Genomic DNA, 16,839 nt, shown 5'->3' with positions numbered 1-16,839 from the left:
GCTTAACATACTACAATAAGATACATGCAAAAATCAACCCTTCTAATGAATGATGTCACTTGTTATGACTTCACAATATTCAAACGGTCAGTGAGTAAAAGTAATTAAATTATATTATCATGTAGGCAAAATACAGGCATGACTTCTAAGTTATAGGAGTCATTCACAACAGACTGAAGATTTGCAGACATACCTTCATTTGATTTTAAGCCATGAAATGTACTTTAATTTTAGGAATAAGATCAGAAACATTTAGGATTATTCATGTTCTAAATGCACTTTCTTAAAGTCTGACTCCTAACTGGCAGACTAACACTCAGTTTAAAGTTTTTTCATTATAACTTATGATTGAAGTTGTATTTCAACAAAAATTACCTTTTGCAGATATGGTAATATTTGGTCTAAGTCATTTAGAAAAATAACTAAAGTCAGTCACTGGAAAATGGAAAACATTCTGATTAAAAAAGAAATAATAGCAGATTTGGCTTTTAAATGCGTTAAACCATTGTTTTCTGATTTTGTGTTCTAGTCCTGACCATGTTTTCTGTGACAAATGGAGCAGCTTCAGACTCTTACAATTACAAAATCTGGAGCATTGGTCTTTTGTAATAACTTCTGAGAACAGGGAATGAAGTGCCTCATTAAATCAGCCAGTGAACAAGCACACCCTAAGTACTGAGACAGTGTTCACTTTTTCTGGTTCATGTAATGCCTTCAAAAGTTGTCTTAAAAAAGAAGCAAGTTTGCCTCCACATACAAAATATACCCAAAACATCATGCAATGACACTGAATTAAATGGGTTTTTTTCATCTGAAATATTCACAGACTATCATGTAAATAGATCTGCTAGGTTCATCAATACCAGGGAAAATTATAATGCATCAAAAGTTTCAATAAGGAAAGAGTCTTTCTCTTCTTTCCTGTTTTCCCAGCCTCACTGTCACGTGACACATAAAGCTGTACCCGTGTGCACATACATACACCACACACACACACCATAGATATTGTATCTTCAAGAAATATTGAGTTCCTTTTTTATGCATTTGTTGTACTGTTATACTAGGTATCACACTTTTGATGCTAATTATCAGCTAAACACATCATATTTTAATTTTGGGAAATAAAAACTAAATTTTAGAACTACCATCTTAAATTTCTACCACATAGAGTAAATGCTGCACTCTATTAACTGATATAAACAAATAATTACTCTGAATGCAATTATTTTAGGGATTAAATAAATGTCATCAGAAAAAAAGGAGACTGGAATAAATGAAACAGAGTATAGTTCAGCAAATATGAAAAGCATGCAAATGCTTTATGTGAGGTAAGTTTGCAAAATACAGTTTCTCAGCATTTACTTTACCTAAACTAGAGAATTTCTTACTGATCTTCCTATTGTCCATTTGTTGAGTACTGATTGGTAAATCACCAAATATAGAGATTTCCTCCCTAAGCCCCTAACTCATTTTAAATTTACTTGTTTTGTAGATGAAGCTGGGTTTGAAATTCAAATAATATGAAGTTTACTTTTTTCCTAATTTATTGGAAACCATCTATTGAATATTTGAAAATATAAACATATAACAATTGTTTTCTACCTCTCATTTCTCTCCAGCCTCTTCCAAAAGGCCTACCTCTATAAGCATGCTTTACAGACTTGAGGGGTAGTTGGTTAAGTCATACGCTGGCCAAACAATGCAAAATTGATGTTAAAATATAAATCTTAACTAACGAATGGATAGGAAACTGTTTCATTTTTAGGAAGCTACAAAATCATTTGGATTCCCAAATCATTAAAATTGTGATTACAAGGATAAAAAGGTATATAAGAAAATGCAAAACCAACTAATATTTGCTAGTATCTTACTATCTGTGAGTACTAGGAACGTACTGTATGTTATTTCATTTATGAAAAAATAGCAACAGCATTTATGAATTTTTATGTGTAACTTCACCATGCACAAAAGGCATACGATATTTATTCATTTGTAATTTTACCATATGCAAATTTGACTCTTAGAAGACCCGGGGCTTATCTGTGGTGTGGACCCAAACAATGGCCCAGCTTCCACATTTCAATGGGATTTACTCGATTTCTAGTTGTCAGGGAGTACACAGTAATTTTTTTTTATTATTATTGCTTTCCGCGAAAATGAGTCTAAAAGAAAGCCAGATGCTTTTATTGCATTTTATAAAATAAATTTCATACTAGAGAGCTATTTAGCAATTTGGGAATTTGCGAGGATTTTTGGATCTGCTTTACTATGTCTCAGATTGTCACTGAGAGAAATCTAAGTGAATCCATTATGACATATAAAAGAATATTTTGTCTTAAAGCTTAAGGAATGAAAGCACTCTCTTATAAAATAAACCGCTATAAATACAAAGCTCAGAGAAACCTAAAGCCTTTTCCTCTAAGGTTTAAGCTTAAGGAAACTAGCACAAGCTCGTCCTGAAGAAATTGGTTGGCCCTTTCCTGCAGGAACAAAGTGTGGACTATATAGCTAGAAACCATCTGCCTTTTACAGCTCCTGCTACAAATGTGGGAATTTCTTCATCAATCCCTTCCTAGAGACTACATTAACACATACACACCATTTATGATAGAACTAATGAGATCTCCTCCTTCCTGACTACAGATTATTTTTCTATTCACTTTAGGAGATAATATCACAATTATGCTTCCCCTTTGCCCTCTTTATCTCAGATAGAGATTCCTTCCCAGATTCACTTTTTAACTATGATTTAGTTACTACTGCACAGTTAAAATACGATTAACTTTTCTCTTTACTCATTCGGCCCCATGTTCCCAGTCCAGATGCTCATTTGGAATCATGATTAAAAGTTGTAATTCACATAGATGCCAATTGGTCCTCTGCCTTTTTTTTTTTAACCCAGCTGAATTACTCTATTACCTCATTTTCCAATTTCAGCCTCAGAATATATTTGATGGACAGGTGAAGCAATTCAGCTATAATCATGCTATATAACCTTGTCTACTCCATGCTTTCTTTTTTCTTTACAATGTGAATGTGTGTTAACAGATATGGTATCAATGATTCCATGATCTCTGGGATAATCTGCAGAAAACAGAGATGTCTATAATAGAATTTAAAAGGATAAAGAAAGAATGCCCTGTCTTCTCTGCCTAGAAGATAATGCCAAGTTTGTGGCAAGGCTCTTTCTGGAGGGGAATTCAGCACTGACCTCTTTGCTAATGAAGATGATCAGAGAAAATGTACCAGGTTTTTAATAACTGTGTCCTGTTCTAGACAAACTGCCATTTCCCTACTTTGTGGACCTCCCCAAATGGTTTCATAATGTAAATACTCTCCGGAGCAGTCAAATAAGTCTTCAGGCATTATCTACTGATAAGGATTTTGAGTATTTGGCCTATAAACACTGTTAGACAAATTTTTAAATGCCTTAAGTGAATTCTTTGACTTTTTTCCTTACAAGATATATACACAATCATTAGAAATTCAGAAAATATAAAGAAGTAGAAATCACCCATAGCTCCATCAACCCAGTTTAGATTATTGCCCCTACCACCGCCAACACTTTAGTCATCTGTATCACTGTTAGGGTGAACAAGCAGGATTCATGTAATGTACCCAAAGCTCTGTTACAGTAGTTCCCTGTTATCCATAGTCCCACTTTTGAAGGTTTCAGAAATTCATAGCCAACTGCAGTCCAAAGGATACTAAATGGAAAATTCCAAAAATGCTATTCCTAAGTTTTAAATTATGTGTTGTTCTGAGTAGCTTGATGACATCTCAGGCCGCCCCACTCCAGCCAGCCAGGATGTGAATCATCCCTTTGCCCAGCATATCCGTGCTGTATATGCTACTCTGCCAGTTAGTCACTAAGCAGCCATCTAGATTTTTGGAGTGACTGTGGTGGTATCATACATAATTTTTATTATAGTATATTGTTATAGTTGCTCTCTTTTATTACTAGTTACTGTTGTTAATCGCTTACTGTGCCTAATTGTAAATTAAACTCTATTTTAGGTATGGATGTATAGGAGAAAACATAGTATATGTAGGGTTGGTACTATCTGTGGTTTCAGGCATCGACTGGAAGTATTGGAACGTATCCCCTGTGGGTAAGTGGGTCTATTTGTTTCCTACTGCCCTTTTAAAACATCTGGAAAGGAACATTCTTCCCCAAACAACAAGAGGAAGGCTTCTTCTGATTCTTGGTAATAAAATGTCCTCTGAGCAATTTGAATCACTAGTCTTAAGTAAATAATTAGAATACCTAGTTTCATACCATGATCAAAACTTTATGCTTGATTTAAAATTTCATCTTCTTGTCCCTCTACCAAACTGGGGCTGTTGCTGGAGAAGGAGTACACTCTGTCTTATTTCCTTTCTCATGCACTCATGATACTCATCTATAAATAGAAGATAATAATCTGTACCTCACCACTATGGTTATTGTAAAGATTAATGTGAAAATACATTAAAAATGCTTGAAAAATATTTAGCCCATATTCCTAACAATGTTACTTTTAGAAGTAATAATATAATCATTGTTACATAATTATTATAAATGTCCTCAATAACTTATTTGTCTTATGAGGATATTTGCATATCATTAGATATCCTTTACATTGTAACTGTTGTGTCTTTTCAGCTGTACAAATGTAGCATAATGTTCAACGCTAAACTGTGTGTATATATCATTTTACATATTTTCTCACATCATTGGGAATCATAGTTTTCATCGTCTCTGTTTTTCTCCCCTTTAGGGTATGTTGTTGAAATGGAATTACTGGGTCAAAATGATTATTTTAAGGCCTTTAATACATACAGACAAGTTAGCCTACAAAAAAAACGTGTATTATATTTTCAAAACTATCTTAAAATTCTGGCCTATTATCTACTACCGGACATTGATTTAAGTACAAGGGCATCCTTGGAAGATAATGAAAAGCAGGCGCAGAGTGTTCTCTTGAGTCCTTACAGAGTGTGCCAACAGATTTCTGGAAATTTTTTTTTTGCTCCTGGGAGTTAGCAAAGCTCATAGAGGTATGAATGAGGAGAAATCCAACATTTCTTCAGAACCAGAGCATTCTAGTGACATAACTTCACTGACCATTCTTTTTTAACAGAAAAAGAAAATGAAGGAAGAAGGAGCAGTAGTGACTCTATTGTGGTGGCTCATTATGAGATGCTTAGATTGAACTGCTTTAATTATGTAAATGCATCTAGTAGATGAGTGTTAATAAACTTCTATTTAAATAAAATAAATCAAAAGTCTGCTACTCCTTAGTATATTATATTTTAATTAAATTTCTGAGCACAGTCAGTAACTGTGAAGTTGTACCGTTGACAAAATTAATCACTAAGGAGTATCAATCAGCGAGATACTAGCCTAACATAAAGCACATGGTAATTAGATAATAGATTAGAAATTTCTCAGATGTCACGAGAAGAGGACACCATGGTTCTCATTTTTCACATTCCAGATAGGTATTATGAAGGGAATACCAGTTTTATGAAGGTCCCACAAACTCACAATATCTTCAAGATCTTAATGTAAAATTTTCCCTTTTGGAAAAATTATCTTCCTGTGACACCCTATGCCTCTTTGTCTTTCTCTTTCTCCACTCTCTTGCTCTTATACACACACACACACACATACACACACACACACACACACACACTCTCTCTCTCTCTCTCCATGTTCTCAGATGCACACATAACCCCAAACTGAACAAGATATTCACCCCACAACCAAATAACACCCATTGGACCAACCTTATAAAGTAGTGGCAATTTTCCTAATTTCAGAAGTGCAATCTGATTTGTGACATTTTTCATTTTTTTAATCCGCTTTAAATCATCTGCATTTCCATAACTCACATCAATGACTTCAGCCTGAAAGAGAAAACAAAGAAAAATAAAGCCCTGTCAGAGGAATTACAGCGCATTGTCCATTTAGCATAACAAAATCATTCATAGTAATTTGAAATGTTCAAAGGAGAACTAATCTCTCTCTTATCCTGTCTCAGTCACGACCTTTCTACAGTATTTCTATCAGGGTACAACAATTCTTCGGAAGTCACTTGGGAAAAAAGTTTAGTCATTTTCGCTTTGCGCTCTCTTTTCTAAACAAGTTACAAGCCCAGTTTATGCCTCTAACAGACCACCAAGTTTGGTATATTCTACATTCATGTTTCTGGAATTTGAATCATTTTACAAGATACTGCAAAATTAATTTCCTTAAGGTTCAACAACAATTATGCCATTCCCAGACATGAAAACAACTCAAAAAATCCTCTATTGTTATTCAAATTAAGTGCAAAGTTCATGACACACAGCTGTTCAAGATGTGCACATATCCATCTGTGAATGACACCCCCCTGGGTTATGCAGGACACAACCTGTACAAACACATTTACCACTGTGACATTCGAGACTTCAGAATATGACCCCAAACAACTATTTCTGTCATATTTCCCACTACTCCCCATAGTTATATTTTATATCAATATTTCTCATTTTTAAATGTCTCCTTTTATTAATGTAAAAAATTGTATGCCCTCCTGGAAAGTTTACTGGGAATCCCCAGATGTGGTGACTCTTCCCTCCCCTTCCCCCGCGCCCTTGAAAAGTACTGTCCTGAGGGTTCCGTTCAACATACTCCTACAGCCAAGATAATTCCTTTCGTCTTTACTTTCTGAAACGTCTATTATTAAAATAATTCCCTGCTGGTGCAGTGGCTAGGAATCTGCCTGCCAATGCAGGGGACACAGGTTCAAGCCCTGAGCCGGGAAGATCCCACATGCCGGGGAGCAACTAAGCCTGTGTGCTCTACAGCCTGTGAGCCACAACTACTGAGCCTGTGTGCCACAACTACTGAAGCCCTCAAGCCTAGAGCCCATGCTCGGCATCAAGAGAGGCCACTGCAATGAGAAGGCTGTGCACCACAATGGAGAGTAGCCCCTGCTCACCACAGCTAGAGAAAACCCATGTGCAGCAACAAAGACCTAACACAACCAATAATTAATTAATTAAAAAAAATAAAATAAAATAGCTGTTATGCTTTCCAATGATAAAATTAGAATACAAAGTGTGGTGTTTCAAAGTATAGCATATTTACATTGAAGTGTTGATAAAAAGTTAGTGGTGGCAAATACTGAGAGAATGGAGGTGAAGAATCCAGACATCTAACTTCCCACCCTTCTCCGTCAGAGATAATGCACTTCAGCTGGTTGTATACAAAGCACCTCCACAAAAGGCTCATTTGAAGAATATGTGAACACCAACAAGAAATCGGTAAATCTAACTATTCAAGGAAGCATTTCTGGCATGAAATATTTCCTTAGCCATCATATTCATCTGCACCTGTAAAAACCTAATACCTTAAAGTCCATGTTACCTACCTGATGAATTGCAGCTACCTGTTGCCCAATTATATGTGACCTTATCTACCTTGATTCTCACAGTGATCTGTTTCTTAAGATTCATCTCTTTGTACATATTTGTGTCTATAATTTTCAATTTCAATTACAGGGCAATTTCCTCAGTAAAGGGCCCATCATATACCCATTCTCACCCAGGTGTCCAACATGCACTGTCAGCTTATCTGTCTTGAATTGAAATGATTACAGTTACAGTATCTCCCAAAAGTTAAGCTATAGTACTTTCAAATGTATTTGCCAAGAAAACCTAAGAATTACCATATGACCCAGCAATCCCACTGCTGGGCATATACCCAGAGAAAAACCATAATTCAAAAAGACACATGCCTCAAAAAAATAAATAAGAAAAAAAAAAAAAAGGACACATGCACCCCAGTGTTCATTGCAGCGCTATTTACAATAGCCAGGTCATGGAAGCAACCTAAATGTCCAGCGACAGATGAATGGATAAATAAGATGCGGTACATATATACAGTGGAATATTACTCAGCCATAAAAATGAATGCAATTGGGTCATTTGTAGAGACGTGGATGGACCTAGGGACTGTTATACCAAGTGAAGTAAGTCAGAAGGGAAAAACAAACATCATATATTAACACATATTTGTGGAATCTATAAAAATGGTACAGATGAATCTGTTTGCAAGGCAGAATTGGAGGCACAGAGGTAGAAAACAAATGTGTGGACACCAAAGAAAGAAAGGGGGAGTGGGTGGGATGAATTGGGAGATTGGGATTAACATATATACACTAATATGTATAAAACAGATAAATACTGAGAACCTGCTGTATAGCACAGGGAATTCTACTTCACTTTGCTGTACAGTGGAAACTAACACAACACTCTAAAACAACTATACCCCAATAAAAACAGAAAAAAAAAACCTAATTGTTAAAATGACTTCTGTTGGAATGGTTTTTGATCATAATTTTGCTCCTATTAAAATGTGATTATAAATAAGTATCTTATTAATTTGATTTTTGAGTCTGCTGATACCATTACCATATAAATAACTATTGATCTATAATTTTAAAGCCTGATTAAATAAATGATTACATAATATTAATGATCACATTGTGAAAATGAGAGAATTCATATTTTCCATTTCAACTTGCTAAGCTACCTACCAATTATGATTCACTTATCTTAAAACAGGGATACTATCCAATTGGTTATATGAATGAATATATTTTTCATATTAGGAGAGGTGGGGGGAAAACCATACTGGTCTGAGAGGGTTTAGGCCAGACTGAGTATGACTTTTTGTTTTTGTTCATATCAGAAAGATATGGCAGCTACTAAAATAACAATTCTGTAAAAGACATTTACGTTACTGGAAAGTAGTAACAGCCTGCATCAGCAATGGCAATTTCAATCAAAGAGCTCTTTAACTCATCTTCTAAAAATAGCACACATCAATAATTAAAGCATTTTAACATGTAAGAGGGTTTTTTCCCACAAAAATATTCCTCAACACAAGCACCATTTTTTCAATTTATTTTGGCTTATGTACTTTGCGGCTATGCATTAAAAGTCAATAATTACAGAAGTCTCAATGCTCTGACGGTTTGACAGGTGATAATAAAAATTATCTATTGCCTTCAAAGGATGCTTCTGAACCAGGTCCTTTCCGAAAGTCTTCTCTATTTACCTTTAAGCAAACTGAAAATCACAGCTGCAGGAAAGCACATTGAATTTTTCTGAGACAAATCAATATACAATGATATGATAAAATGTCATGCCATTTTTTCCAACCATTCTTGTTGCTACAATGAACCTCTTCTTATTGCATGTATTCTGGCACACTAGAAAATCATCCAGTTAACCACTTGGGGTACTAAGTTTAATTTATGTCCAAATATCACAGATTAAGTCACATCTGAGTAGTCTTTGGGAAATGCCAAGGAAATAGGAATCTAGGTGCTTCTTGAACTATTCACTCTACATGCACCAGTTTTTCCCTGACACATAGAGGACTTCCTGACACATAGGAAAGAGTAAATGAGAGGCGCAGAGTGAAAGGGAACAAGCTGTTTGTTTATTTATTTATTTTTTACCAGAGAGAAATATTTAAAAGTATACACATTACTTTTTATTTAAATTATGTTAATTTTTGAACAAAGAACTTAGAAAAATTGAAACAGAAAACCAAATATTTTATACATTGTTAAAAAAGGAAGTATTGGGATGACAACAGATAATAGTGGGCCACGTAGAAAGAGCTAAGAGAATATCGGTACATTTTAGAAACGAACATTAAAATATAATTATCTTCTATCCACTGTAAAATATGTGACTAGAAGGTATCATAAACCAAATAATTAGCAATGAATAAAAATCAAAACATTAAAAATTGACATTCTATAACATCAAACGTTCCGTGGGAAAATGGAGAGACTATCCTGTGAAGAAGCAACAGAAGAGAATAAACAAGAGAAATGAATAGAATTGTTATTTTCTGTAATCAGCTAAATAAAATAAATAGAACAACCATGGAGAGTGGCTAGGTCAGAAGTGTTTCTGGGCCCCTCCACCCGCTGGTGGCCTGGGCTCCACACTGAGGAACAGTCCAGTGCCATGTTTCTCTTCTACCTGAGGTAGCAAAAAGGATTCGTGCTTATGAAATGATGTATGCCTTGAAATTTTTCAGACTTGACATTTTCAACCAAATCAATCACTCTGAATCCTCCTAGTTCTTCTCTAAGAGGGATTCTGAATGTACAGAATGTTGAAAAGCCTGCTTTGACTAAAACGGTAATTTTCTACTCAAAGTCAGAAATGGTAAACCCAAGCAGTGCTCATACTGACAAAATACAGGGTTATCAGAAGTACTATTCATCTAAATACAAGTTTTACTTTAGAAATTTACTATTATTTTATGTAACCTAGCTTTTGAATATTCTTCACATTAAAGTGCTTATGTTTATTAAAAACTTGTAAACTCAGAATCATCTCCCATGTTTACTGTTACCCTTTTTAAAAAAAAAATAGTTTATCAGTAGTGATGAAGAGCTCAAAATTCAAAGACTGTTAGAATTTTATTAGTTCTTTTTTTCAAGTTCACTGAAGGGCTTTCTATTGTAGACCTTATAATGAGAACCACAATGTACTGAAACATGAAAGCCAAAGCTACTTCCTCTTACCCCTGTGGCAGACGTCACTAATCAACCACTACCCTTTTAAACTTCTCAAAATAGTATTCTAGCTAATAAAGACTAATTAAGATGGAGTTGGCATAAGAATGCAGCTATATAAAATATTTAATATTTTAATATTAAATAGCTGTTAATAATTTAATATTTAGTTATTTAAAATATTTAATAACTAGAACAGCAGAAGAACGAATCAATTAAAATGGACTCCCAACCAGTCAGAAGGGACACTAGCTAGTGTGCTAAACTAGTGTATCCCAACTGAATTCCGCATTAAGCAGGAGACACAAAATCCTTTCTGCTGTCTTCAGTATAAAAGGCCAGATAAAGGGAAGGCTTGTCAATTTGATCACTTTTTATTTCTGTAATATATACACATGCTGAAAAAAATATTTACTACATTGATATACTAAATGCAAGGCTTAATGGCACAATGAATATTATATTTTATTTTTTACAGTGACCATGTTTTGAAAGCAGAAAACACAAAGATAAGCCAGAGTAGCCACTTGTCTTGGCATATAATCATTTTTAACAACTTTGAAAAATGTTTTACAATCTAACATATAATACATATCCATCTAAAGGAGAGAAAATTAAGTTAAAAACTACTGTAATATAGAAATTTAACCAAAGTAAAGCAAATTTCTGTCAGGATTACATTTCCATATTTAAGTCGATAATCTCCAAAGTCAACAGGCAAAATAATGCAAGTTGGAGATAAGAATGTATACCAGATTAAGAAAACAAATTGCTGGGAAGAAAAAAGTGCACTACTTAAGACTTTTCTAGGTAGTTGAAAATGCAAAAAAGAAAAAAAAAAGATACACATTAGAGAGTGTTGAAGTGTGTGCCTAGATCTTGGCAAAGTGGAGAAAATCCAGAAGTAGAGCAGGGCAAGCAGTGGGTAATGGCGAGAGAGAGAGAAGAGCAAGAGGAGGTTCACAGGAAACCCCAGCTGTTAGGAAACCAGACATTGAATATAGGACCTTTGAGAGACAGAGGGAGAGAGAGAGCGAGGGGGGGGGGGGGGAGAGGGAGAGGGAGAGAAAGCGAGAGAGGGAGAGGGAGAGAGAGCGAGAGAGAGAGCGAGGGCGGGGGGAGTACTTGCACGCACCTATGTATTATGAGAAGGATTAAACTGGACAGCGTTGTTACGATAAAAAGGAAAAAGAAAATCAATACTTAACCATTTATGTCCTCTGTGCCAGACATTTTACCATGGAGATTATATCAATTGTTTTCAGTCTGTCTTCAGAACATTCATATTTGGTAGGTATTTCTGCCCATTATGTATTGGGTTAGCCAAAACGTTTGTTTTTTTCCATAAGAGGGCTCTAGTAGCACTTGGTTGTCTTTAATTTTATTTGAAACAATTTTGTTAGATTGTATGTGACGGCTGTCATATCAGCGTGCATTTAAAAAAAAAGGCATCAAAAGTAGTTAATTGTGTAGCCATTTTAATATTGAAGATGGAAGAAAAAAAAAGCAACAATTTTTAGCATATTATGCTTTATTATTTCAAGAAAGGTAAAAATGCAACGGAAACACAAAAAAAGATGCGTGCAGTGTATGGAGAAGGTGCTATGACAGATAGGACGTGTCAAAAGTGGTTTGCAAAGTTTCGTGCTGGAGATTTCTCGCTGGATGATGCTCCACGGTAGGATAGACCCGTTGAAGCTGATAGCTATCCAATCGAGACAGTAGTTGAGAACAATGTTATACCACATGCGAGATAGCCAATATACTCAAAATATCCAAATCAAACATGGAAAATCATTTGCCCCAGCTTGGTTATGTTAATCATGTTGATGTTTGGGTTCCACTTAAGTTAAGCAAAAAAAACCTTCTTGACCACATTTCGGCATGGGATTCTCTCCTTAAACATAAAGACAATGTTCTGTTTTGAAGACAAATTGCTACAGGCAATGAAAAGTGGATACTGCACAATAACGTGGAACGGAAGAGATTGTGGGGCAAGTGAAATGAACCACCACCAACCACACCAAAGGCCGGTCTTTATCCAAAGAAGGTGACGTTGTGTATATGGTGGGATTGGAAGGGAGTCCTGTATTATGAGCTTGTTCCAGAAAACCAAACGATTAATTCCAACAAGTACTGCTCCCAATGAGACCAACTGAAAACAGCACTTGGAATCAGTCAAAAGGAAACGCATAATCTTCCATCAGAATACTGCAAGACTGCATGTTTCTTTGATGACCAGGCAAAAACTGTTACAAGTTGGCTGGGAAGTTGATTCATCCCCCATATTCACCAGACATTGCATCTTCAGATTTCCATTTATTTAGGTCTTTACAAAATTCTCTTAATGGAAAAGATTTCAATTCCCTGGAAGACTATAAAAGGCACCTGGAACACTTCTTTGCTCAAAAAGCCAAAAAGTTTTGGGAATATGGAATTATGAAGTTGCCTGAAAAATGGCAGAAAGTAGCAGAACAAAAGGATGAATATACTTTTCAATAAAGTTCTTGGTGAAAATGAAAAATGTGTATTTTTACTTAAAAACTGAAGGCACTTTTTGGCCAACCCAATAGATGAGGAACCAGAGTCTAGAATATTTAGGTAACTTGCTAGTGTTCACAGCAGGATGGCACCATGAAGTTGTGTAATTGCTTACCTAACTGCCAGGTTCCCCTATTAAGCTGCCAGCTACATGCGGCCAGCGTCCAAAGCTTTCAAATGTACCACTTTGCCCCTGTGATTGGCGTAAAAAAGGCACTCAGTGTGTACTTGCTAAATGTGGTGTAGTGACAGCTAGCAGGCTAAATTATGTATTAGTCAGTTCATCTTTCAGTATTGAATTAAAATACAGGGAAAAACAGATTAATAATCAAAGGGTACTTTAATAAATGATACTCAAGCTATTAAGGTAAGGATATTGAAGGAGATGCAAATTCATTCAGGAGAATTCTTCCTGGAGACCATGAAAGTAATATGATAAAATTCTCCTTCCTTAAAATCAATTATATTAGTGTATCAAAATACTGCATAAACCTAAGGATCACATTGGCACAGATCTCTCTAGTTCTGAAAAGACTGAATTTGCAGCAGCCAATGAAATGAGGTAAATCTTATTTGTAAACTGTACACTGGCATTTTATAGAAATTAAACTATAAATCTGCTAAGAAAGTTATGTTATCACAGTATTGTAAGTGGTATGCTTTGAATCATGTTAAAACTAAAAATTCTGACCTAGAATTTGCTATCAAACAATTATGGTGATTCAGAATCTTTAGAAATAACTTCAGTCAAATTAGAAATCTGTAGTCAAACACTCTCACTTAAAATGTCATGTTTCTTCGGACTTCCCTGGTGGCGCAGTAGTTAAGAGTCCTCCTGCCAATGCAGGGCACATGGGTTAGAGCCCTGGGCTGGGAAGATCCCACATGCTGCAGAGCAACTAAGCGCATGTGCCACAACTACTGAGCCTGTGTGCTGCAACTACTGAAGCCTACACACCTAGAGCCCATGCTCCACAACAAGAGAAGCCACTGCAGTGAGAAGCCTGCACACCACACCAAAGAGTAGCCCCTGCTCTCTGCAACTAGAGAAAGCCCGCGTGCAGCAGCAAAGACCCAAAGCAGCCAAAAATAAATAATAAATCTTTAAAAAATAAATTAAAAAAAATAATAAATGTCATGTTTCTTCCAGTGAAGAGGGAGAAAAATAGTCCATTGCACTTTAACCAATTAGGTGAATTCAACTATCTTTGTTGTAAACTTTTATTTCATAAAATAAGCTTTTGTTCTTTCCCGGGAATAAGTTGTAACCTCCCTAACAAATATTTTACTATGGACACTATATTGTGATAGATTACTTCTTTATTTATAAATGCTTCTGTCTAAATTTTAAATCCAGGAAAAAATATATACCTTAAATATGTGGAAACTAATCCCATGGATTATCTGGGGGGAAAAAGGCAGCCAATTATGAAAGTCTTTTGTTAACTCGGTTACTGCACAGAGCTCATGAAATCAGAAATAGAAGGTCATATTAAACTAAGGGGTTTTATGGAGTTTTTTTTAATGAATCACTTACATACAACTGTGTTCAAAGCCATTCATCTCACATTTATGCATTGTTGACCAAAAGATGGATTCCACAAGAGAAAAAGAGGGAAGACAAATAAAATGCAAAATCCTTTTCAGCACTGAAAAACTGCCCAAGCTCACATTTCTGTTTGTGAGACAGTAGCATCATCTTCAGACCCAGACAATAATGCAATTTCATTCTATTCCTTTAGTTTTCCAATATTTTTATCTGTAACAGGAAGCATTCAGAGCTACATGCGTATAGCTTTGCCTTCTGCCATAACACTGATAACTTTGCCTGTATTTGAGAATGTTGAAAATAAAAGAGGAATACAAAGCTTTCCTAACCGTGAGAAAATAGTCATCTGATTACAAGTTATCCAAGGATTCCATGCAGCGATTATTTTCTCTTTAAGAATTTTTTACTAAGTATTTGATACAGTGTTCAGATTTCATGTGTTAAACTATGTCTTGATAGTTCACAAAACAAAGGCAAGCAACGCTCTTCAGGCCCAACTTGACATGATTGGTCATTCTACATTCAAAAATAAAATATTTCATTTATTTGAGCTTTCAGTTTTAAATGAAAAGTATGGTCAAGGAATTATATGTATTTTATTATATTTTCATACTTAAGAGATTTTCCTCCCTAATGATTAATATTTCTCATGTTAAATAGAAGACAGGAAGATTATAATCAGACAATACAGTAAAAATTTGTACTCCAAATTTTATGATATATAGTTCTGATATTTTCTTCATTTCTCCCATTTAAATGTTTCTACTTTATACCATCTACCAATAACAACAATAGCTAACATTTATTGGGTGCTTCTAAGTGCCAGGCGCTTTACATGGTTTCTATCATTTCTTCCCCACGACAATCACCTGAGGTACTATTATTACTCCCCTTACACAGATGAGGACGTTGAGGCATACAGAATTGAAGCAAACAATCCACAGGTGTGCAACTGACAAGGAAGGTTGCTAGTCTGGGCTCTTGAGGAGCCCTGAAGAATGGGATAGTGATAAGTGTGTTGGTAACAATATTTCAGGCACAGTTAATGAGTTGTTGAAAATGTTTCTCCATAAAATTGCATTACTTGGCTTGTCTTTCAGATATAAAATAATGCTTAACAGAAAGAAAACTCCAAAATTTATAAAATGTATTGGAATAAGAACAAATCCCTTATTCAAAATGAGAACATGTACAGACCAACCTATATTAAATATTAATTGTTCCCTTTGCTTTTCTGTAGCTGCATGGGTTTCACAAAGGACAAAAGAAATAATTACCCAGAAATTACATAGAGCCATGTATTCTATTTATAAAACTGACTAGACATTGCCAGCACTATCACTGTCTTTAACATTATGATATTATAGTTGATATTTCCCTTTAATAAAAATATGAATCACTATTTACTTCCTGAAGCTAACCTCACTCATGCTAAATTATTTATGTATCCATTTTAATATGTATTTTGCATTTGACAGGACAACTCTCCTTAGGACCATTTTACTGACCCACCTGTCATTATGATGGGGTAAACAATGTCACCTTTCCAGTGCACAATGAATTACAAAGATGTTGCAAAGTACACCATCCATCATGCTGGCACTAAGTAGGTTTTCGAAGTAGATCTCAGATATCACAAATGCTGTTTAGACTGTTACCAGAAAGCAAAAATTGGAAGCTTATACAAAATGGTCATATGATGAATGGAGATGACAGCTTTTCAAAGAAAAAGGGCACGCCTCTTCTACAAATCACCTTGTCAAAAGCAAAAGTAGTGGGGAGCTCCGCTGGCAGTCAGACTAGAATAATTTAAGAACTTGTTAATGGCTCTGCCTGATAGAAATTCATGCAAACACAATGTATGCAAAATCAAAAAGTAGGTATGCCTGAATCATCAGCAGCAACCTCTCAAGCTTGATTTGAATTCGGAAATAGTCTGAAGAGACACAGAAAATTTACTAGTGTCCTATTAATTGGAATATGTGAGTTTTAGTAATACACCTGTCTAGAACATGTATATAAAATACATGCAAGTATTCTATATGCATATAAAATAGTCACCTAGAAATCACTTTGCTTTTGAAAATTACACTAATATAGTATGAGCTGAGAAAATCAATATCAACATTACATCCTTTATTTATACAAATATTTAAATCATTATGTACTTAGTGT

At 35.1% G+C, this 16,839-nt stretch overlaps 1 protein-coding gene across 3 annotated transcripts in view; it reads right to left on the bottom strand.

The window, feature by feature from the left end:
- NAALADL2 (N-acetylated alpha-linked acidic dipeptidase like 2) overlaps positions 1-16,839 on the bottom strand; it is a 1,304,194-nt gene that overhangs the window by 567,662 nt on the left and 719,693 nt on the right. For all 3 annotated transcript variants that reach the window (XM_057737701.1, XM_057737703.1, XM_057737702.1), the window contains exon 7: positions 5,773-5,892. In XM_057737701.1, the coding sequence (XP_057593684.1) occupies positions 5,773-5,892 (120 nt within the window). The remainder of the gene's footprint in view (positions 1-5,772; positions 5,893-16,839) is intronic.

The sequence above is a fragment of the Hippopotamus amphibius genome, chromosome 6, assembly GCF_030028045.1.
Source record: "Hippopotamus amphibius kiboko isolate mHipAmp2 chromosome 6, mHipAmp2.hap2, whole genome shotgun sequence".
Lineage (NCBI taxonomy): Eukaryota > Metazoa > Chordata > Mammalia > Artiodactyla > Hippopotamidae > Hippopotamus > Hippopotamus amphibius.
Note: the sequence above shows the minus strand (reverse complement) of the source record. Positions and strands in the feature narration are given on the sequence as shown.